The 24,801-nt window shown below is 44.0% G+C and overlaps 1 protein-coding gene across 1 annotated transcript in view; it reads right to left on the bottom strand.

Annotated features, from left to right (window-relative positions):
• The window catches only part of vwde (von Willebrand factor D and EGF domains), a gene marked incomplete at its 5' end in the record, with an annotated part of 74,652 nt that overhangs the window by 11,890 nt on the left and 37,961 nt on the right, over positions 1–24,801 (bottom strand). Inside the window, 16 exons of the mRNA XM_084336633.1 lie at positions 156–412; positions 864–978; positions 2,633–2,737; positions 4,061–4,225; positions 4,816–4,952; positions 5,567–6,459; positions 6,703–6,899; positions 14,113–14,386; positions 14,572–14,645; positions 14,817–15,031; positions 16,287–16,434; positions 16,599–16,688; positions 18,419–18,654; positions 19,269–19,343; positions 20,418–20,649; positions 22,963–23,153. Coding sequence (XP_084192759.1) covers positions 156–412; positions 864–978; positions 2,633–2,737; positions 4,061–4,225; positions 4,816–4,952; positions 5,567–6,459; positions 6,703–6,899; positions 14,113–14,386; positions 14,572–14,645; positions 14,817–15,031; positions 16,287–16,434; positions 16,599–16,688; positions 18,419–18,654; positions 19,269–19,343; positions 20,418–20,649; positions 22,963–23,153 — 3,404 coding nt within the window. The remainder of the gene's footprint in view (positions 1–155; positions 413–863; positions 979–2,632; positions 2,738–4,060; positions 4,226–4,815; positions 4,953–5,566; positions 6,460–6,702; positions 6,900–14,112; positions 14,387–14,571; positions 14,646–14,816; positions 15,032–16,286; positions 16,435–16,598; positions 16,689–18,418; positions 18,655–19,268; positions 19,344–20,417; positions 20,650–22,962; positions 23,154–24,801) is intronic.

Here is a 24,801-nt window from a genome sequence, read left to right on the forward strand (position 1 = left end):
AGACTGTGTATCATGAGCTCCCTCTTGTGGGCAAATAATAGTGTTGCAAAGATGCCCCTTTTTATACCCAAATACCATTTTATGGTACCACTTTCACATGTACCAATGAAGTACAGGTCATGTAACTTTCAGGTATGGACTAAAACCATCCACACCTGGACAGAGGCTCTGGTCTCAGCGCTACAGTCGTCTGTCACAGTGAACTGGAAGGAGTGTGTGTACGCGGCTTCGGCCCTGGCCTTCCAGATCAGGAGGCCAGCCGGGGACAGAGAGGCATCCAGGGGACCCGACTCCAGGGTGAAGACCACCGCCGAGCCCTCAGGGTCCTGGGCCTGCAGCTGGTAGACAAAGTTCTCCCCCTGGAAGCAGTGGAGTAAGGAGGGGACGGTCTGGAACACCGGAGGGTCGTTCTCTGATGAAATGGATGAAGGAATCAGTGATACTGGAGATTCCATGATGTTATTTTCACATCACATTTACACATATTCTCATACACACAATGCACAGTATGCTTTTGACGTTATTTTGTGATGTGTGATATTAAAAGGTGCTATAGATAAAATAAATATATAGTTTTTAATATAATACATACAGAAAGGTATTTTCCCCCACATAAATAGTTGATTAATGAATGTATCATTTAAAGAATGTTTGCAGGTCCAAAATGAATGTCGTTATTTATATGATGTGTGCATGTATCCCCTCCCTACTTCCAATTGATTGAATAAATATGAGGTGCTATGACGTGCTTTGCATCTAATGAAAATACTTGCTTTTTAGAATATGAACCCACTATAATATAAAAAGAAAAAGAAAAAAGAATAACAGATGCTATTTTAGTGACATGTCAAACATGAACATACTCTCAACAATGGACCATGTGTATTTGGAGGAGTCTGGGTGGCATATCAAGCAAGGGCTGCTGGGATTGAGGTCACCCTCGCCGTAACACAGACCGTCAATGTTGCAAGTTTTCTCCTGGGAAACAAAAATAAACTGTGTTTATCTCCCTTTGAAACAAACTGACTGTCAATAGTCAGAAATACACAGCACAGAGACACACAGCACAGAGACACACAGCACAGAGACACACAGCACAGAGAGAACAAGGCTAGTATTGTTTTCCCACGCAAACTCTTGACAGTTACATACATCTGAACATTTTAGTCTGAAGAAAAAACAGTAAAGTGTTTCCTGTGTTTAAGAATGTCAGAAAGAGCCAATTATGCCAGCCTCTGGGAGTTTAACATAGTCTACACAGGCTAACAGTGGAGTCTACCTCCTACCTGGACAAAATTACTAACAGAACATTTCTGATCAACAATTACCCCCATTTTGAGTGTGTTGATGTATGTCCTGTCCCATGTCCTGTCATGTATCTTGGTATGACTAGTATTACCTAGTGGTCTGCAAAGAGGCCCGAGTTTCCACACACAATTCTCTGCATGCCTGCTGAATGTCAAGCCACACGAGGTAGGGCTATCTGCTCTATATCCGTATGAGCCGTTTTCATTCCAAAACGTGTCTTTCTTATTGCCTGAGAAAATCACACAGGAAATGCAGACCCCTCTAGCTACAGACAGACAGAGAACCACAATATATTTGCCAGTAGACACAAACAAAAGCCACATAATGTATAGGCTAAGCCAGGGGTCAGCAACCTTTACTATCAAAAGAGCCACTTTCCCCCCCTCCCACAAAATAAACTGCTCAGGGAGCCGCACAACCTATTACCCTTAAAATGAAGATAACAGTGTATAACATTTTATATATCCCCAAGCATACCCCACATTTAGCATAAAACACCTGACAATTGCATACCCAAAGTAATTAGCTATTTATTATACTTTATACTTATAGCACACAGTTTGTTGCATTAATGGATTATAAAGCAACAAAAAGAAAAAAAATTGTATTGCTGTTTTTACAAAGGAAAACCTCAAACTCTTATGAAGAGGAGAAAAAATACTGGCTGTGTACTAGACCTATTTTTAAATAAAACACAGAAGAGGAGACAAAACACTGGTGTCTGTAGACCGACTTTGAAATAAAACCCTGAACTATGCAGCTCTATTTGAGTCCTTCCCTTATTTGTGGAAAATCTATAAAATAAAAAGTAAATTTTTCGTTGTTCGCAAATTTCGCACCACATATCAGGCATACAGGTAAGCCTGCATAGTTAGTCGTGAAAGCAAATTAATCTGTCCACGCTGAATTAAACCCTCTATTTTCCTCAGACTTTCCTTTTTTTGGATTTATCCATGGTTAGCTTACTGGGGGGTCGGAAACTCAAGATTAGCCACTTGCAGACGGCAGGGAGAGGCGCGGGGTGTGACGTACTGTATATTTTAGTTGATGAAATATTTTTGTTGACTAAATATTTTAGTTGATGAAATATTTTTTCATTTCAGTGTCACAGTATGACATCGATCTCCAAAATAAGAAAAAAAAAAAAGAAGTAAAACAAATAAAAGAAAGTTAAAAAAAAGTTTAAAATATATATATTTTTTTGGGCCAGGGAGCCGCAGCTGATTGGCTAAAGAGCCGCATGCGGCTCCGGAGCCGCAGGTTGCCGACCCCTGGGCTAAGCTGTAGATAATTGAAATCACAGTGAAGACAAAGTTCCACTCACCCTCAGGGAGCAGAGAACCTCTGCGTTGAGGTTGCAGATCTGGCAGGCTCCATCATACAAGGTCAGGATCTTGGCGTTGCTGTAGCCGTAGCCATCGTTGGACACCTGTCAACAACAGTGGGTTGATTATTGTCAATTACTGGGACACTTCCCCGTTCATTAATATGTTTAAATCATAGACACGGTGGGTAGTGTGTTATAACTGTGGGGCTAGGAAGGCTAGATGGTTGATGAATATGCCCCTGTATTTACAAGAACAGACTAGCTTGATGCCATGACTTCACCATCTTGCAGCCACATGGCAGTTGTGTAAACCAACCAAGTTACGGTTTCCAACTGCTGAGCACAAATCCATCCTCAGCCAAGTTGAAACCAGAGAAAAGCTCCTTTCCTGCTGTAGTCTGTGGATCCCTTCTCCCCAACTCCAGCCAGAAAATGTAAGTAAACTCATTTCTTCACTGTGTGCTGGCTCTGCATCCGAGCAGTGTCCATCACATCCTACTATAAAATGATGAAAACTCTGTCTGTCTGTCTGCATCCATTTTCGTCCTCAATGGGTTGGCCAATTGGGTTCCATTTTCCCAAATTTAACCAGTTTATGAGCATTTCTGAACAGCATTTCTGGCAAGTCTGCACGGAGCTGTGGCACGTGCATTCCCAGAAGTCTGCACATAGTTCAAAAAGTTGTCTGCAAGCCAGCATTTGCAGCAAAGCATTACCAGGGATTGTTGCTAACAACAAGCAAGCTGTGCAGCACAGGTAACTTAAAGGAATAATGAGTAGAATTCAGGAATCAAATGAACATAACATGCATGTGCTGCCCAAAGAATGACACCCAGAAACGTCCCACATGCCAACTGCTTTAACCTTAACGTTAGCAAGTTAGCTAGCTGTTGTTAACAGGTAAAACATTACGTATGACTATGAGAAGTGGAAGAGCAAATTCCTTCATAAACTTTCAGCAATGTAGTAACCTTATGAAAATTGGAGTAATGATATTTTAGCACGTAGTTCCCCGGTTTGTTCATACGTGCTCATACCTGCTCGTTCCCAAGCTTTGAACTGTGAAATGTTTTTGTGAGCTCTTACACCCAAATGAGGTGTATATTCTAGCATGGCTTGATGGTCTGAACCAGAATTAAAACCTCATTTGGGTGGAAGAGGGCGGATTTTACATCCCAGGCAGTTATATCACCGATTAGAGGGTTCTCTCTCTCTGATTTCTAGCTTTAGGAGAGAGTGGTGCCTGTTCACAAATACTGACTGAACTGTCCTGGGGCACAGGAAGAACATATATGAATTCTTAAAATGTAAATTAAATGTAAATGTAAATATTTTAGCCTCCCTCAAAAATCAGGGTTGGTTTTGAGTTAAGGACTAATTTACACTGTTGACATTTCAAGAGTTTGTGCCGCGATGGTGGCTAACTTTGATCTGCCAGCGGGCCAGGGGTCTGTCTGCGGCCGTCTCCACATCCAGGCCTGCGGGCGTCTCGCTGTCCTCCAGGGGGAGCTGGCACTCCAGAGCCGTCACATCCAGGAAGGTGGCCAGGGCAAATTGGGGCTCGTCCAGAACCCACTCCCCATCTACAAACTGGACCGGAGATGAGGAGAACGGAAAGGCAGGATGGAGGAAAGAAGGGTGGGTGGGAGGGTGGGGGGTAGGGGCGTGGTAAGAGAGATAGTAGAGATGAGAGTGGGGAAGAAGAGAGTGAGAGAGAGAGAGAATCAGAGACAGAGAAGGTAAGCAGAAAAAGAGACAGCAATGGAAGGGGAGGCAGTTAGAGAGGTGAAGAGATAATTCAATGGGCCTTTTACCTATATTACCGTAAAAGACCAGTATCATTCAGATATATTGGCAAATAAATGCATCAATCTAACCCTAGAAATAAGCTGTGATGACACATTCTACTGCTACAGTGTAGCAACAACAACCAATAAGAACAGTAGAACTGCTTCATGCTTTCAGTTGGTCCAGTATTGTAATTCACTGGCTTGATTCTTAGCTACATTCCTTCTGGTAGATGGTTGACTGGTAAGTTTTGCATCCAAGGAAATAAAATGAAAGCAAGTGACGGTAGTAGACAATTGAACAGACTGTCAGGGGTCAAATTTGATTAGAACTTTGCCATTACGCTAGGAGGTCAAATATCAAGGCAATATGGAAGTAGAAAACCAAAGTACCTTTTCTTTAACAAACTCACACTTGAGCTCGTAGGAGTCCTTGAAGCCTTGTCCATAGACCTGGATGGTGGAGCAGTCTCCCTGTCGGACATCACATAGACCCTCCTGCTCCAGCTCAGTGATCTCTGGGATCTGGTCTTCACAACATTAACAACAAACAAACAAAAACTAAATCAAACAGAAGCATTTGCTGTAACACTAAATTATATCGATCAAATATTTTTTTTTGCCATTTTATCTTTTTCTCCCATCACCTAATTTGTGTTGTTATGCCAATTCCCTCCTGGTCATCGCGGTGCCCTACTGTTAGCCTGAAGAGGATGTAGACTACCACATGCCTCCTCCGATACGTGTGGAGTCGCCAGCCACATCTTTTCACCCGACAGCGAGGAGTTTCACTGGGAGAGTGAACAAAGGCACACAAAGGTTCACGTCATCTCCCCCAGATCCCCTCCCTGCTGAACAGGCACCCTGACTGACCAGGAGGAGTCGCTGTTGGAATGACTAGGACTCGTACCTCCACCGGCTTCCCACACTGCCAATTGTGTTCATAGGGACGACTGACCAAGCCAAAGGTACCGCTGCCGGGAATTTAACCTGAGTCTCTGTGGTGGTACTGTAGGCAAGTGCTTAGACCTCTACACTACCCAGCCGCACCTTAATGATCCTTTTCTAATCCATTTCTATCCCACTGTCTAGGACAAAATATCCAGGGCCCCATGCCATCTACTGTACCTGTATGTCATCTTACCAGACAGCACACTGCAGTCATAGGATCCAAACCCCGGGAAGCACACGCATCCCCACTCTGAGCACTGCCCGTTCCCGTTGCACAGATTGGGACACTTCAGGGTGGCCAGTACATCCTGGTACTCGCCCTCCCTCCTTCTCTCCTCCACCAGCCTCCTCTCGCACTCGTTCTCAAGCAGGGCCAATGTGGCATTCACCCAGGGCATGTCGTCCTTTAGCTGCAGATCACTGACGCACATAGCCACTGCGCGGCTAATTACAGCCTGGCCTAGTAGGCGCGCACAACCTAGCGCTATGCTGGAGTTAGCCACAGCGCGCTGGCACCGGACCCTGGCCTGTCGCTGGGTCAACCCAGAAGGAGTGGGCCATGTCGGGGGAGAGATGGAATCGGGCTGCGGCGCTGGTTCATGGTCCTCTGGGAAGAAGTAGGTGAAGCCTTCAAGGTCAGACTGGCTGAGGCTCTGGTATGGGGGGTTGTTGATGTACTGGTAGGACTGACGCCTGTCCCGGGTCCTCTGGTGGTGGGCTGAAGTAGAAGCTCCATGCCTGGAGCTTCTCAAAGCTGAGCCTCTTTCGTGTGGCTGGGCTACGGTGCCTCCATCCTGGGGGTGGTGGTCAGTGTGTCCTGGTGGCAACATTTGGCTGTGAGGGTCCTGACCTTTGAACAGTTCCACTGTGTTGATGTACTCAGCTGTGACGTCCAGCATTGGAATGACACTGGGGAGTTTCACGTTGCCATGGTGAGAGCAAGAGGAGTCAGTGGAAGTGACTGGTTGAGATTGGGTTCTGCGGGATGAGAGGCGGGGCTCTGCCTGACAATTACAGTACTTGAGGGGATTTGGAGTGCTCTGATAGGACGGGACCATGTCAAACAGGCTGGTACCTGGAGACAGCCTGATAGAGAAGATGTAAACCCATAAGATAGGTGTGAAATAAATGCAAAACCAAGGCACCAGATAGGTGTGAAATAAATGCAAAACCAAGGCAACCCAAAATGGATATGAACAAAAATAAGACATTTAACATAATATATAACAGGAGGACATTTCTGAAAGCTATAACAAGCCAAACCAAGGCCAAGATATCATCAAATCCTATCTACATTACAGTAGCAGAAATTAACTGTTCATAACAAACCTCCATTCAGCAATGAAAGAGTGTACGTTCTCCAGAGTATCACCCCCTGCTGCATGGAAGTCGTTGTCCGACTGTCCGTCGTACGTCCCACACAGGCCTTCGGTCTGACTCCAGTCTGAGCTGGGAGCTCTGAGGGTCAGACTCATCCCCCAGTCTGACACGTCTGCTCGCACAAAGGCCCCCGACGAGAAGGTCATCTACAGCGCAGAGGAACCAAGAGTTCAAAGGGATTCAAAATAGAGTTCAATTAAATTAAATCGGATCCAAGTCAATGTAGATACCTAAGGCAAACAGTTCTAGTTCAAGTTCAAGTTCAAGTTATTTAATAGTTGTCATACAGAAGTACAGAATACTTTCATACAAAATGCTTCTTACTGTTACGCTCCAGAGACTGTGCTAGACAAGATAGTATCAAATAACATAATAACATAATATAGCATGAATTTAGAAGAAGAAAATGAGGTCACAGTGTTCGGTATAGACATATGTACAATGTTCTGAGTTACCATATAATATACAATACACAATACTATGCAGTGTACTAATGTACAGTACTATCTAGTGCAAAGCAGAAATGGGATGAGGTACAATTTTAGGTACAATTTACAGTAAGGTGTACGAGTTGTAGTGCAATCCTTCATCCATAAATATAAAGTGTGGGGAGTGGGTGCTACAGTGTGTTTGTTTAAAGTGGGTGTGTGCTATAAGTGTGTGGAGTGGGTGCTACAGTGTGTTTGTTTAAAGTGAGTGTGTGCGTGTGGATGTGTGTGCTATGTGCGTTTGGTGGTTGTTGTTGTGTAGTGTTCATTCATTGTTCGTTTAGCAGCCTGATGGCCTGGGGATAGAAGCTTCTTCTGAGTCTTTCTGTGCTCGCCTTTAGACTCCTGTATCGCTTGCCTGACCGCAGCAGTTCAAAGAGGCAGTTGTTCGGGTGACTGGAGTCTTTAATGATTCTCTTAGCCTTGCCCTTGCAACGCTTGTAGTAAATGTTCTGGAGGGTGGGGAGCCCCCCTCCAATTGTGCGTTCGGCTGAACGTGTCACTCTTTGTAGTCTGCTTTGGTCTTGTGCAGTGCTATTCCCAAACCAGGAGGTGATGTTGCCGGTCAAGATGCTCTCTATTGTACATGAGTAGAAGTTCTTAAGGATCTTCTGGCTGACTTGGAACTTCCTTAGGCGCCTGAGGAAGTAGAGGCGTTGTCGTGCCTTCTTCACAACACTGTTAATGTGTGTGGTCCATGTCAAGTCCTCGGATATGTAGGCTCCGAGGTACTTAAAGCTGTTGACTCTCTCAACCGGTGCCCCGTCGATGCTGAGGGGGCTGTAGTCCTTGACCCCCGACCTCCTGAAGTCCACAATCATCTCCTTTGTTTTGCTGACGTTCAGGGAGAGGCTGTTTTCCTGGCACCATCCCGCCAGGACCTTGACCTCTTCCAGGTAGGCCCTCTCGTCGTTGGCAGAGATCAGGCCCACCACCACTGTGTCGTCAGCAAATTTGACGATTGTATTGCTACTCCGCTGAGCCACACAGTCGTGTGTGTACAGGGAGTAGAGGAGGGGACTCAGAACACAGCCCTGGGGGGCCCCTATGTTGAGGGTGATGGATGAGGAGGTGCAGTTGCCTGCTCTCACCACCTGGGGTCTGCCAGTCAGGAAGTCCAAGACCCACTGGCAGAGGTCATAGCCCAAGCCCAGGTCCCTGAGCTTGGCTATGAGTATGGAGGGGACTATGGTATTGAATGCCGAGCTGTAGTCGATGAATAGCATTCTCACATAGTTCCCCTGCCTCTTGTCCAGGTGTGATGCTGCTGTGTGCAGCACATGGGATATGGCGTCCTCCGTGGACCTGTTGGGGCGGTATGCAAATTGCAGGGGGTCCATGTTGATGGGGAGGGAGGAGCAGATGTAGCCCTTTACTAGCTTCTCGAAGCACTTCATGGCTATGGAGGTGAGAGCTACAGGGCGGTAGTCGTTGAGGCAAGCAGGCTTGGATTTTTTGGGTACAGGGATAATAGTGGACTTCTTCAGGCAGGTGGGGATGACAGCCTGTTCTAAGGACAGGTTAAATATGTCAGTGAATACTGGGGCCAGTTGGTCGGCACAGACTTTTAGGACGCGGCCGGGGATGCCGTCTGGACCTGCTGCCTTCCTGATATTCACTTTTTTAAAGGTCCGCCTCACCTCATGCTCTGTTACCCTGAACACTGGGTTATTACCAGCATCAAACCTCGCATAGAAGGTATTGAGGTCATTTGCTAAGGAGATGTCACTGTTCAGTTTGAGGGAGGCGCCTTTGTAGTCTGTCATCGTTTTGAGCCCCTGCCACATAGCTCTAGAGTCAGCTTGATCAAACTGGAGTTCAATTTTATCCCTGTAGCGTCGTTTGGCCTCTGACACTGTCCTCCTTACGTTGTATCGCGCCACCTTGTGGTCATTCATGTTGCCTGCCTCTAGGCCGTCGTTGTATGCTTTGGTGCGCTCTCTCAGAGCTTCACGGACGGATTTGTCTACCCAGGGTTTTTGATTTGGGTAAACTTTCATTTTGGTAGTGGGGATTGTTTCTTTCACCCTAGTACAAACATAGTCCAGCACTGTCTCCGTGTAGGCATTAATGTTATCTGTGTCGCGGAACACAATCCAGTCTGTGTGGTGAAACACTGACCGGATCGTCTCCTCTGACGTCACATCCCATTTCTGCACCTCTCGCGAGACTACGGGAGTACTTTTAATTCTCTGTCTGTACTTTGGTGAAAGAAAAATGGATGCGTGATCTGACTTACCAAAGCCACTATCAGAATGAGCCTTGTAGCCACCTTTAAATTGCGTGTAACAGTGATCTAGGATGTTACCGCCTCTGGTGTTGCAAGTCACATGCTGATAGAAGTCAGGCAATACCTTTCTCAGATTGGCGCTATTGAAATCTCCCAGAACTAAAATGGCGGCGTTAACATTCGCCACTTGGATTCTATTTACCTCGTCGTGTAGTCTGGAGAGCGCAACCTTGTTGCTGGCTTGCGGTGGAATATACACTCCGACCAGGACGATCGCCGTTAACTCCCTCGGGAGGAAGAAAGGACGACACTTGATGGTTATATATTCCAGTTCTGGGGAGCAGTGGTTGGATAATTCCTTCACGTTAGTTGGGTCGCTCCAATTTTTGTTAAACATGAAGGCAATACCTCCTCCACGTTGTTTACCGGACTCTGATGATGTCCGATCCTTGCGATGGATAAAGAAGTGATCAGCCGGTTGAATTGCGTGGTCTGGGACGTCCGGCGTCAACCACGTCTCGGTGAAGCAGAGGACGTTGCAGTCCCTAACGTCTCTTTGATATTGAATCCTTGCTCGGATGTCATCCAGTTTATTGTCAATTGATTGTACATTGGCTAGCAATATACTGGGCAGTGGTGTACGGTGGCGTCTGGATCTCAGCCTGTTACGGATCCCAGCCCTCTTCCCTCGCCGTCTGGTTCCTATTCTAATGGAATATAATGTTATTTTATTATTATTATTGTTTATCACATAGAAAACTTGTTGTCATTGTGTTGTAGGGAGAACATGTGATAATCGCATAGAAAACTTGTTGTCATTGTGTTTTAAGTTTTAACACCTTGGATGCCAGCCACGCGTTTTGTCGTTAGTTCATGCCGACCGTTGAGTGCCCGCCAACGCTATATAGCGTTTGTTTGTCGTATTTGTTTTTATTGGCGATTTGAATTCATATTTCATCAATCGAGCCTCAGGTTAGTGTTGCAGACTCTCTCTGAGCTCAATTGGGAAGATACCGCCCCCTATCGTCTCTCCTGTGTACTGCACCCCATTACTTTAGACCAGGGGTAGGCAACCCTAGGCACGCGTGCCTACATAGGCACGCGGGGGCATTTTCATAGGCACAGGGGGCAGCATTAAAAAAAAATACAAATTAAAAAAATATATTATATATATATATATATATATATTTTTTTGCTTTGAAATATTATAGTGAAATATTTTGCACTGTTGTCGCATTTATCTTGTTGAAATCCTCCAACAGGTTCTTTTTACTACCACATATTTAATTGAGACCCTTTATTTGTTTATTATTTCAATTTAGCTGGAAATACATTGCTACATCATTCCATAACATTTGCAGAGCCTTATAACAAATACATTATTACAGTCACCATTGTGACCAGTGGGATTAATCAACACATTTTATTATTTATTTTTCTATTTCATTGAACATTGCACATGTTAAAAGCCATTTTTTTTTACTCAAAAATGTGAGTATTACCAAGTCAACTTGTGTTCTTAAAACAATGACAATAAACATAGTTTTATTAGGTTGAAATAATGTGGTTGTGTCCTCATTTTACTTTTCCGTCGAGCCAACTGAAGAATCCATTGTGATCGCCGGCCCGGAAAACGCGTGGATTATGTATTTACAGTACCCAATGCTGAATCAATAAACACGATCGATATTTGGAATGGCGATCAGGAATTGGAATAATCTTTTTGGATAACATCTGATCTGAGGTAAGAAATCTATTTTACCAGTCTTGGGATAATCAGAGCTATTTTCACCTATATATCAGCGTTTGCCCTATGCGTGTGTGTGTGTGTGGCTGTGCGAGTGATCAGGAAATGAGATAATCGATATTTCAGCCCGCTTCTATAGCTTGCATAAGTACACATATACTATCGATAATCTAGCATTTATTTGAAAACTATTCATAAATAGGCCGAAAAATGACAACGTTTTTGTGTATTCCAGAATATTCCAGTAAATGCCTTGGTTAAGGTTAGAGTTTGTCTTAGAGCATGGCGATAGAAGGCCAGGTAGTTTGCAGGCTGTTCGACGCGGAAATGGGGAAAGACACAGCTCGTCACGCAATTGGGCAACAGTGGCCAATCAGAGAGCGTCTGCCAGAAATGCGTCTACGGAAAGTATAGACGCCCCCTGTCTTGATCGTTGCTCACATGTGCCCCCACTGGCCGGTCGTAGGGAGGATAGAAGCCCATCACATGTCCCCTCCGATACATGTGGAGGCAGCCAGTCACATCTTTTCACCTGCCAGCGCGGACTCTCATTGGCGAGGAGTAACGTGTAGGAGGCTCACACTGCCCCCGCCATTTTCCTGTCTTTGCTGTGCAGGCACCCTGACCGACCTGTAGGAGTCGCTGTTTACAACGTCCAGATTACCACCCATCGACTCCCCTCCCGCTAACTCTGCCAATTGAGTCAGTATGACGGCGGGCCCAAGCCGGAGGCACCGGTGACAGCCGGATTCGATACCAGTGTCTCTGCGGTGGTAGACAGACGCTTAGTCCGCTGTGCTACCCGGCCGCCTAACGTCACTCTTTCTTAAACTGAAAGCGCGTTCTCATACACCTTCCTTTGCATACAGAAACACCCCGCCAGCTCCTTATAAGGAGAGGCTATCCATTGTGTCTGCTTCGTGTTGACCCTTATGGGGCAAATATCCAACAAAGCGCGGAAGAGATTTGTGACCGATAAAAATTAGATTAGATTAGATTCAAATGTATTGTCATTATACAGCACAAGTACAATACAACATCCAACCAGAGTGTAAGTGTAACAGTAAAGTGCAATGGTAACATAGATACATAGTTACAAATTGATTAAACTGGTAAAAGGCTTCATTTGGAATAAATAGTTAGGGATTGCGTTCACGTCGATTCTACAGACATCCTTGGAATTAAATAATTATAACAATACGACAATATTTGTATCATTAACAATTACGTTTTGTATTTATAGTCATGACTCAATGAACAATGTCCGAAAATATATAAATAAAAAAGATGCACTCAGCGCACACACACACACACACAGTTCTACAGTATGACTTACAGTACAGCGCATATCCATATCCTAATAAAACAAGTCATTAGCCTACTGTAACGATTCATTACGCACACGTATACAGTGTGTGTGTGTGTGTGTGTGTGTGTGTGTGTGTGTGTGTGTGCTGCCTCATGCATCATCACCAAGCCGTTTCTCCACTGGCTCTTAGATGTGCGCAAGCAATGTAAGAAATAAATAAAAATCTATTCCACTATAGCTACATCCACGCGATTGGATTCAGTTCTTATTTATTTATTTGTATGGTTCGTTGAGTCAACTTTGTCTAGAGGCACTTCCTACTGTAAATGCTTTTAAAGGTATGCTACGATTAGCCTTTCACGAAACATGTAACTGTTTTACCTGATGCTATTGTTGATGTGATTATGCTCCTTGCCACTGCACAAATGACCTTCTGTATTTATATTTGAATTATATGTTTTTTATTTAATGCCCTGTTTTATGTTGAAACTTGTTGTGTGCCGTGTTGGTCAGGACTCCCTGGAAGAAGAGATCTTGTATCTCAATGGGACATTCCTGGATAAATAAAGGATAAATAAAAATAAAATAAAATAAAAATTACTTTATATGTAAAACATAATTGTTTATTTATTATCATTATAATCGAAGTGACAACAAAGACAGCTGTTGAAAACACGGGCGCACACCGGTCTGTCCGACCTATCGAGTTCGTAAATCCTACTGTACATAAATCCTACAAACAAATGTATAATGCGAAGCCGTTCGAGAATGCCGAATAAGTTCGTAAATCGAGTTACGAAGGTATTCCTTGGTAACTTTCACGTCCGTTCGAGAATGAGGACCAGCGTCGATTTCTGGCACCTGCTGGCCGCAAGCGGTACTTTCTCTGTTTTCAGTACATTTCCTATGAGCCTCTTTGCTCTGTTGCTTCTGTGTGCTTTCTTTTTTTACATGCCAACTTTTTGCAGAGCAAATTCTTGCTTTCTTGGTGGTCAAGGCTGGTGGTCAATGGCTGCATATTTGTTTTCCGTTCTCGCGAAAATACCCTGCGTTCTGCGTGCGAAGAAACTACCACGTCTTGTTCGTTCTAGGCCTGTATCTGGTATCGCAAGAAGGCTGACCATGCTGGTCGCGCCAGATGCTTTTAGACTAGAGCAACGAATAGTGCTGTGTTGAAGTGCCGGTGGTGTCAGTTTGCTTTGTACTTGCTCCAGAACTTGATTAAAAGGTGCTATAGATAACAATTGTATATAAAGAAATAAAAAAAATACTAGTATTGCTTTTTACCCCCATTAAAATATTGATGAATGAATTTATAATTGAAAATATTTTGGCGGGTCCAAAATTAATGTTGTTTACACTTTGTGTGCATGTACTTCCCATTTGCCCATGTGGAATGCACCTGATTGGATAATGACATTCTGGTGCTCTAGTACGACATCTAGTGGCTGAATGTTATCTATAGCACCTTTGATAGGACAAAAATACACATTGTTGCTTTAAGTAAAGTGTGACCAAATATTATACAGTATTGAAACTATGCACTGTTTTATGCTAACATTGACACATGCATCTGTACACTCACAGTGACTTTGCGTCCCTGGTAAGACTCTGTGATGCGGATGCTGCTCTTGCCCAGGTCTCTGTTCTTGACCGACAGGTGCGGCTTGGTGTCGCCCATCTCCCCGTTGCACATGTCAAAGGCGATGACGTCACCCCCGTCCCTGGCTACGAAGCCGCACACACACGAGGCGGCGTGCACCACGCTGCCGCACTCCCACTGCCGAACGTGGACCTCGAACGGCCAGTGGATGCTCTTGTATAGAACAAAAGTGCCTATTTGGTAGTTATCATACTGCCTGGAGGTAAATGAGAACACATTGTAAAAAGAGTACAATTGCTGTAATTCCATAATTAATTAAATGGTATCACAGTAAAATAGAATCATTAAAAAGTTAAATATTATAGTACACAGTCATACATGTTTTTGGGTCAAATGTATTAAAGTATATAATGCCGGATGAAAATAAGACTGATGTTATACCTGCCATCAAAGGTGATAATGTGAGGGTCAGTGAAGGAATAGCAGTAGGCAGAAGGAACATCCTTCACTGTTATCTGAACATGAAGGGTAAGAAAGTGAGATAGATTTAATTATCAAGTCACTCTCTATGTTCCGATTAGAAACACAGCAACAGTACGGCTTTCATGGCTATTTACACAATGCAGTTGTACAAAAATAAATAAATAAATAAACTCAAGATCTCCTCAAAGACCAAAAACATTTACCTGAACAGGCTCTGGCGTGTATCCGTTCCAAAGGAAGTTTTGTGTGACGATGGGTTTGACAAAGATCTGGGTGGATCTGTCCCCGTCCTTGATGAAGTCAGTGACGGGACTGAAGTGGAGCAGAGCCTGGCTACACACACCGCTCCTACAGGGGCCCTGGGGCAGATCCACCACACAGGCAGACAGAGACAACTCTTGGCTCAGCTCACCCTCACCTGGGAGAGGACAAACAGTGGCTCGTATTCTACTTAAAAGAACACACCAACATTTTGGGAAATTAGCTTACCATCTTCTCCAGAGAGAGACAAGAATATAGATACCGGTTTCCTCTCCGGACATGACCGGTTCGCCTAGGCATTGTCCAACTAACAAACACCTCTCCCGAAGGCTAACCGTCATGTCCGCTTCCATTCATTGTGCTAAGCTAGGCTAACATGCAGCCAGATAGCTAAACTGGTATCCATCTTCTTGTCTCTCTCTGGAGAAGACGATAAGCTAATTTCCCAAAATGTTGGCCTGAATTATAATAATGTATAGAAGGGTATCAGCCCGATAGGACTAAAAACAAGAGATGAGTGCTCAGAACAGTGGTTTGAAAACACAATAGGATGTTGGGATTTATGTAGATAAAAAGTTAATAATGTAACTTTTCCCCCCACTATTAAACAGAATATAGTAACAGACAAAAATGCTCAATATCAAGTAAAGTAGTATTTTCGGTACTCTGTATAAGCAAGTACTCAGTATAAAATAGTCATACTTATACTTGGTCAAAAAGTGCTATTGCTGCACCTCTAATAGTGTACATAATTACTGCTCTGTGTTTATTAAATGCTTAGCTCCATGATGCCATATGACCAATAACCAGGCAACATTAAAGAGATAACAAAATACAAGCTAGTACAGAATATGTGTTAGAATAAGTGTTACCTTTAGTACCTTTTTAAACTGTCGATCCACTGCTCGTTTAAATACACGACCACTGAATTCAACTATACATAATGATCACATTTGACAGTCATTTTAAACAGAACTGCCATTTTAAATACAACAATTACCACTCATTGTTCATCGCTTATTCTGATCCCCCATTGGTTGTTTCCAAGGCACCCACATTTTCTCTTGGGGTCCATGAGAAACATTAACAATATAGAGTATAAAACTATAGCTTGAACATCTCCTGCCATTCTGCAAATCAGTTCTACTGGACTCTAGGGGTGGGAATCACCAGAGGCCCCACGATACCATATCATCATCATACTAGAGTCACGATATTGCAATATATTGTGACTTATTACCTTTTTTTCAATGCAAATTATGTCCTCAACGGAAGATAAAAAATATGTATACATCATCTGTTTTATCTAGTAATGTTTCAGTCTGTTCACCTAATTCCAATTTAAGGCAAAATATGGCGATTTCCCCCCCCCCTCAGATGATAGTAGGCCAGATTACTTACGAAGCATTTACCTTGGGTGCTTGTGCTCAGCTGTAGGGACAGAGAACACTGCTCTATGGAGGAGGACACATCTTGGAGACAAATGACGGGGACAGTGCTCTCCACAACCAACTCATACCCCCTGCCATCTTCAGGTACCCTGGTCGTCTCCGGCCTCAACTGCAGGGAATGGGGGAGGGGGGGGTTAAGGTGATATGATTCACTAAGGTGACTGCTTTGTCATCAACACAGATATACATATTCACATGCATGCTCACTAGCAGACATGCACTCCTGCACATTCTCTCTCACACACACACACACAGTCCATCCGTTTGATATACCCTGATCCCAGCAAAGAACTCCTCACTCTCCACTGGGATTCCTTGTACGTCCGGTGAGTCCAGATAGAAACTGGAGCTGCTGCAGTATATCTGAGAGAGCGAGAGAGAGAGAGAAGGGGGGTAGAGGGAGCAGTTAAAAGAGGGGCTAAGAGGAAGTATAAAAGGCTTTATAGTTGAAGCAAGGTCACACACATGACAGCCCACAGTAAAACAAAACTGCAGGTTTTAATAATAGCAAGCTATGAATCTGTGACCCTTAAGTCTTTTGAAGTTGCGGGTAGCTGGCTAGCTTTTTAAACGGATGGATGAGAACAAAAAAGACTGTTCAACTTTCCTTACAGCCATCATATGTAAATCATATTCATCTGTTTTCATAGTGATATTCATTGCCACTGTAGTGAACTTATTCAGCATTTAAAATGTTCAGCCCACCTCTATCCTGTGCCTCCCCCGCTGCTCGCTCTTCTCAGTCTCTTACAGTATTTGTCATTATCTTGCAGTACATTGGGTTCTCATTCATCACAAAATATTAAATATACTGTATACACATAGAACTCTTTTTTTATTATACAATAAAAAGTGAAATAAAGGCTTAACTCTGTCACTACAGATAGTACTTGTGAATAGACCTCCAGAGACCTCTCTCATTGTGTGTGTGTGTGTGTGTGTGTGTGTGTGTGTGTGTGTGTGTGTGTGTGTGTGTGTGTGTGTGTGTGTGTGTGTGTGTGCGTGTGTGTGTGTGTAATATGAACAGTGTTTCCCTTTCCCATCTACCAGTAACTTTGTCTTTGACAGTGCATTTGGGGAGATGATGATGTTTTACAGAGGGATTAGATGTTTTGATGCTAAGCTAATTGTGCCAAATGATTTTTCCTTTTTGTAAAATTCCAAATTCTGGCGGCCCGGTGGTGTAGTGGTTAACACTGTCGCCTCACAGCTAGAAGGTCCTGGGTTCGATTCCCGCTTGGGGACCAGGTTGCCGCATTGCCAGGTACCCAGATGGGGTATCTCCCGAGTTTGCATGTTCTCCCCATGCTCTCAAGGGTTTCCCCTCCCAATAAGATAAACCCAATGGAAAAACATGCAGAACAGATCGCCAACGCTGTCGCGTCCCTGACGAAGACGGACAGGAGCACTTGGATTGGTCCCCGTGCACGGCCCACGCCGCAGCCCATGTCTGCTCCCGGCTGCCCTTGGGGGGGAAGGACGACGGGGTGGGAAAAGTGCAGGGACATTTCATCGGCGACTCAGTGCATGTATGTGTGTGTGTTCCTGTGGGTCGCCCATTTTGCATGTGTGTGTTAATCTGCATGACAATTAAAGACTTCTTCTTCTAAATCCCCTGCATCAGAGAGAAATCGATATTAGAAGACTTCATTCAAGGTTAAGAGCCTGTGTGAACCACAGACAAAGCTAGGGGAGATCTTTTAATAACCCATTAATTTCCCCACACTCTCCTTGATTGAAATATGAATTTGAAAGAATATCCACTTCATTGATCCCCTTATTAGTGATGCACGATATATCGGCCGATATCAAGATAGGGCCGATATGGGCCGATATAATTTTTTTTTACATGTTAAATAGTTTCAAAATATCAACATAACTAAAAAAAAAAAAAAAAAAAAAAAAAAAAGCGTTTTGGAAAATAGCTCTTTATTTGATTATCATAAAAAAGTGTTTTCTATACAGAGATATCGACATCGGTAAATATCGGTATCGGCCAGAACAGCAATATTAATATCGGTTATCGGTATCGGCCACAATTTTCACATCGGTGCATCACTACCCCTTATCCTACAGTGTATCCAACACCAGACCTTGTCCCCCAGACGGAGGTTAAAGCCATCCAGCTCGATGAAGGCGGAGGTCTGGATGGTGGTCTCCTGTTTGAGCTCCTCCTTCCTGCCCTGAGGAGACAGACGGGACCAGGCCACCACGTAGCCCAAGGAGCTGTTGGAGCTCTGTTGGCCCTCGAAGCTGCACCTCAGGTGGACGGTGCTGCCAGACAGCTCCGAGAAGATCACTGGCACTGATGGGGGTGGGGGCTGCTTGACTGGATGGGATGGAAGAGATGAGGGGGATCAGAATAGTGCATATCTTACAATATACACACTGGTGAATACAGTCAATCATCACTGTGGTGTATTATGGGAATTGAAGCAGTTGTTTAATTTTGATCGTTCTGATTGTAACATGTAAGATGTCCTGGCAAGATACAGATAGCACAGCACTTTGTTTTGGTCAAAACATACGTACACTACAGACAGATAACGTCTAGCTTCTTAGAGAAGTACAGTACATTCTTTCATTCACAGCAACCTGGTTATCTCAATTCAAGTTGATCTCTAATGGTCTTTTGTGATCTTTTTTAGTTTAACTGTCCACTGTCTTATCGGATGTTAAATTCTATCCTTCCATCTCGTCCAGCGCACTAAAAACCCGGGGGGGGGGGGGGGGGGGGGGTTGGTGTAATTCATGACCTGGCTGAGGGTGGTTACCATGGAGATGAAGCTCAGGGACACTGGGACACATGCTCTGCTCATTAAGAGGAGCGGTGAGGGGGCCAGCGGTGCATTCCACACCACATGGCAACTCCCTGACCCCGATTGTTTTGGTGTTTGGCCCTAACAGGAGCAGACAAGGGGAAGGCCATAAATAGAGCCTCACTTTTACATTTTCCATCGACTTCGACCTCTTCGGGACCGCAGGCCACCAACGCCGTGGGCAAGGAGCTGGACATCTCTGTAGGTAGATAGGAGAGTAATTATCAACGTGGTAATTTTTTTTAATCAAGGAAAGACAATACAGTCGAGGTTTCATGAACTTAACGAACGATGATGCAAAATGAGAGTCTGTGTGGTTGAATGGCACCTTCTGCTTTGCTCCCATAAGTCCCTGGTATTCATTCAACAGATGATATCAACAGTATGGAGTATAGAGATGTAAAAATTATTAGTTGAAAGTGGAAGTCCATCAGAAATGTATACACTATAGGCGGTCGGGTGGCGTAGCGGAGATTGCGCTCATCACCAATGCAAGAGGCTGCGGTCTCGACTCCCGGAGTCAGCATTGCCTGCGGCTTGGTCCGATCGTCATACTAACTCGTTTGGCTGAGTTAGCGGGAGGGAAGTCGTGGGTGGGAATCTGGCGTTGTGGACAGCGACGCCTACAGGTCAGGTCTGGGCACCTGCTCAGCGAAAGGCAGGAAGTGGTGAAGGCAGCATTATTGCCCGCCATGCGTTGTCTGCCAAGATCGCTGTGCAGCGTTTTTGAGATCAATATAAAAAAAATTCGCCATGTCATTCATAATTCATTCACCCAACCCCCGATGCCATAGCTGGACCCTAGATGTGACTGCAATGGCTCAATACCGCCGCCTGGTGGATGGATTTTTTAATATAGCGTGTATGGGAAAAAAACGGCAATCGATAATCTATCATATGCGTTTGGGCCTATAACTAGCGTTTTTGGAATTACAGCAGAAAAGATTAAAAACATACTTATATTCTAGAAGGTATTAACACAACAATGTATGAATGAAAAAGTATAACGTTCCCACATCCTGAACGATAGATAATCGATGTTGAATGGGCCATAGTAATGTCAATATAGCAATACAATTTAAAAAGTTATAGCCCTGCAAAGAAGGTAAACATCTCCATAGGCTTACAGCGGTGGCAGAGAGGGGTATGAGATGGGCATACTGCCCGGCGGGCAATGTGTTAAAAGAAAAAAAATAAAACATTTTCTTTTGGAAAATATTTGAACATTTGTCGTTTGTGTTTGTGTTATTGGTACTGTCAGGAGTTCCCCTACCCTGTGCACAGTAGCCCATGCACCCCTGGGTGGGCTGGAGCAGGTAAACGTAGAAGTCCCCACAGTTGCGCACTGTGACAGGGATGCGGAACAGACAGCAGTCTTTGCTGCCGGTCTGGAAGAACTGCCAGGCAGCACAGGCTGTCAGCTGCTTCACCTCCAGGGGGCCAGGCAAGGACTCCCCTTCCCCCAGGGAGAGCCACACTGGAGCCTGGGTACCGCAGTGGTTCACCTGGATGATTATGGAGGCGGGGGGCAGAGCGAGTGAGAGAGAGAGAGAAAGAAAGAGAAAGAGTGAAATAGAGGTCAGTGAGTTGGAGTTTTGTGCAATTTATGATGTTAATTTTGAAGAATCAAGATTATTCTTTTTGCCCTTCGAAGACAAAGACAAAGTGCAGTAATATGTTATTATGTGACTTTGTACTTGATATTGCCTCTATGACACCATATCTAGCTTGCATTAAAAGATAAATAAATAGAAATCCCTAAAACTAGTCCCTAAAACTAACATTTTAGATGTCTAATATAGAGGGAGTAACCTGGTTAAAGCTGCAGTAGGCAACTTCAGAAAGAAATATGAGATTATCTGTCCATCAGAAATATATATATAATATATATATTTCCCTGATCAGCAGGTGATTTGTACATGCATTGTACACTTTTTGACGAGGAACACAATGGTGGTCTTCATTTTTTGATGCGACCCCAGCAACACCATTTGGCAGGAAAAAACATCTGATTGGACAAAAACATCAGTTTCATACATCAAGTGGTGTTCACATTGAGACCCCCATTGTGTTCCCTGTCAAAAAGTACACACAATGTGCAAAACCACCTGCCGATCAGAGGCTGCAATTATATTATTTTATTCAGCTTAAAGGATAACTCCAACATTTTGGGAAATTAGCTTATTTAACATCTAGATAACGAGAGCAATGACTTCCTTTCTGGGGGGTTTCAAAATAAAAGAGCGACGTCTATAGCAGCGGAAAACGTTTATTTTGTACATTATCTAACGTTAACACGAACCTAAACTAACTTTAGGTTAGTTGTAACGTTAGTTTAGGTTCGTGTTAACGTTAGATAATGTACAAAATAAACGTTTTCCGCTGCTATAAACGTCGCACTTTTATTTTGAAAACCCCAGAAAGGAAGTCATTATATTTGCTTTACACATCCTGTTCTGCGTTAGCTCCGGTTAGCTCCGAGCGTCCAGTAGTTAGTAGTATATTATCAATACCAGCCATTGGATTACTGTTTTCTAAATTGGGGAGGCTTTTAATCGTCAAGGTAAGAGGATTTTAAGTCATGGTATCCATAAACTTCAATCGGTTCAGATCCTTTGAAGGAATGAGAATATCAACAAACCTGTAGGGAACGTCAGGGTACTGTCCTGCCTCACTTCCAGTGATGAAGCTAAGCTATGCTAACGGAGCGTCTGTTCCCTAAGCCTAATGCATGCACAGAGACAAAAAAGGTATGTATCTTCTTGTCTAACTCCAGGGAAGATGTTAAATAAGCTAATTTCCCAAAATGTTGGAGTTATCCTTTAAAGTTGAAAAGTAATGCAGAGCTTGCTCCATCTATGCTGGGCAGGTAAACTAGACTTGGTAATTTCTCAGAAGTTACCTACTGCAGCTTTAAATAAAGGTTAAATAAAAAATATTTTGTTTGTCTTTCTGTGGCAAAAAAGGGAGAAATCGATTATTTTACAGCATCACTACGAAGGTAATTACTGTACTTTTGACCGGAAGCTTTGACAAAGCCACTTTGCAATAGGATGCGACAGCAGTCCCCGGCCTGACAAATGAAGCGATTTATTCCCCATTGGCATCAGCTCATTATGTAACAGACGATCACTGCAGCCCCTCTCCTCCACCCACTCCTGTGGTCATCCATCACCCAGAGAGAGCAGCGATGCCCTGGGAAGCCAAGGGGGAGGCGGACACTTCAGATGGATCCTACAGGCTACACACAGCACGCTGCCCAGAGGAAATGAGCAACATTCCAGCTCTCCTCACATGCTCTTTCACAAACACATACACACGTACCTATGTACACACACACTCATACACTCATGCAAGAACGGGCATGTCTGACAAGTGTGCACTGCTCGCACATGCACGCACACCACACACTGACACGCACACTTATTTTATTAATTTCTATGGTGACACTAAATGGGTTCCTGTGAAGACCATCTTGAATTCAAAGGACAGGAACAGTACTCACATTGCCGCACTGTGTCTATTTGGTGCGTGAGAGGGAAACATTGGAAAGCCATCAAGCGCCATAGGAGGACAAGACAGGCCATGTCATGAGGACACGTCTTAAAGTGGAACCTTGTCTAAGGAAGACAACAGTGTCTATTCACAGTGTAGCAAAGGGCTTCACGGCACTGGGGGTTAACCATAATGTGACTCGTCTAGACTGTCCTTCATCAAGTCTTCACAGGGTTATATGTACGCAGTATAAACATTTTGAATTCTAGTATTACTGGCACTTTGCACATGTTTTTTTTAGCTGTTGAGGAAAATACATTTACCTCCACACACTGGGTGGGCATGCTGGCAGGCTTGTCAAAGATCTGGAACTGGTACCAGCCCGGCGTGAGGGAGTGGTCACAGATGAGGTCTTGCAGGGCTGACTGCTGCAGCCGTCTGGAGCTGAACCCAGTGCTGCGGTAAGGGTTCTGCAGCAGGGAGTGGCCCCCCAGAGCACATTCTGGAGGCAGCGCTGCGGAGACACCCAGAGTGGCAGGACCAATTAACAACAATATACAATGTTCACAAAATAAAGGATATATTATAAATAGAGATGTCCGATATTATCGGCCTACCGATATTGGCATTCAAATGTAATATCAGAAATTATCTGTATCGTTTGAAATTATTATTATTATTTAATCTTTATTTACCCAGGCAAGCAAGTAAGAACAAATTCTTACTTTATTTATTGTCAAAAGTATGCGTAGTGTTGTGCTAGAGATATGTAATGTTAATTACCTGAAATTATTCCGTTTTTTGGGGGGGGGGGGGGGGGGGGGAACCCCGGATATAATCGGTATCGGTTGATATTGGTATCAGAAATTAAGAGTTGGACAATATCTGTATATCGGATATCGGGAAAAAAGGCAACATCAAACATCCCTAATTATAAAGGATACATTTAGAAGCCGAAATTAGTCTTAATTCCTACTTTGTCCTTTCTCAGCACAATCCGGCGAGTTAGCCGCAGAACTAATGCAAAGTCAATGGGATGGGGTCATGTTTCAACACTGACGTCAGGGCTTGTACAGACTGCAACATGGCCCCATTGACTTTGCATTACTTTTGTGACTCACTAGCTGGAGTTGCATATCATCCAGTATGACGAACAACATGGATTGTGCTAAGAAAGAACTCTACCTGATCGATAACATCATTGGAAAGTAGGAATTAGGACAATGGTTACAAAATTCTAAACTTTAAAAAGTCACAATCTTAAGGCCCCCAAAGATAAACATGTCACCCTGTTGTGTCTTTCAAGGAAATAGAAAGTGTCCTATTAGACCTGTTCCTGAGAAGACTCCTCTTCCTCCTCTCCAGCATCTCTATGGCCGTTGTGAATTCCAGCATCCAGCCTGTGCTATTCAATACCTGGCCTCCTCCATATACCCACCAATACCCAGCCATGCCACCCCCAGTGGGCTGTTTAAGAGCGCCCTGCATGTCTACTGGAAAGGTTGAACCAAAAATCAACAGCACTAATACCCAGAGAGCACAGCCGATGTTGGGCCAGTTGACTGTAGAGAGCAAAGGGCAGAACCAGAGGCAGAGGAAAGGCTGATAAACACAGTGATTATGACCGAAGAGACTGGTGACAGAGTGATACATGGAGGAGAGAGATGTGATGATTGATTGATTGAAAATGTTATTAACAGATTGCAGAATGGGTACAAAATACAGTACGGCTCAATACAACAAAAAAGAGCGTATATACATTTGACGAAGAAACTGTACATTGGAGGAGGTGGGGGGGGGGGGGGTTTGGTGGGTGGAGTGGGGATGGGTAGGCGGGGTGGGGGTAACTGTACATTGGATTATTGACAAAACCTTACTTGGTTCCAAGAAGAGGGTCTCGTGTAGGGCTGAACGATTAATCGATTTTAAATCGAAATCGCGATTTGGAATGAAGGGCAGGGCTGCAACGATTAGTCGACATTATCGACGACGTCGATCATAAATTTTTTAAATTTTGCGTCAATGCGTCATATAAAAACAATCAGAGACGCAAATGTTCATTTGTAACTGCAATGCACTACAGGAAGTGAACTATGATGAATTGAAAATGGGGGACCCTGATGTAAACAAGACGAAAGTCTTTCTCTGGTCTGCATCCCAAT

The sequence above is a fragment of the Notolepis coatsorum genome (genome assembly GCF_963971535.1).
Source record: "Notolepis coatsorum genome assembly, chromosome: 19".
Classification (NCBI taxonomy): domain Eukaryota; kingdom Metazoa; phylum Chordata; class Actinopteri; order Aulopiformes; family Paralepididae; genus Notolepis; species Notolepis coatsorum.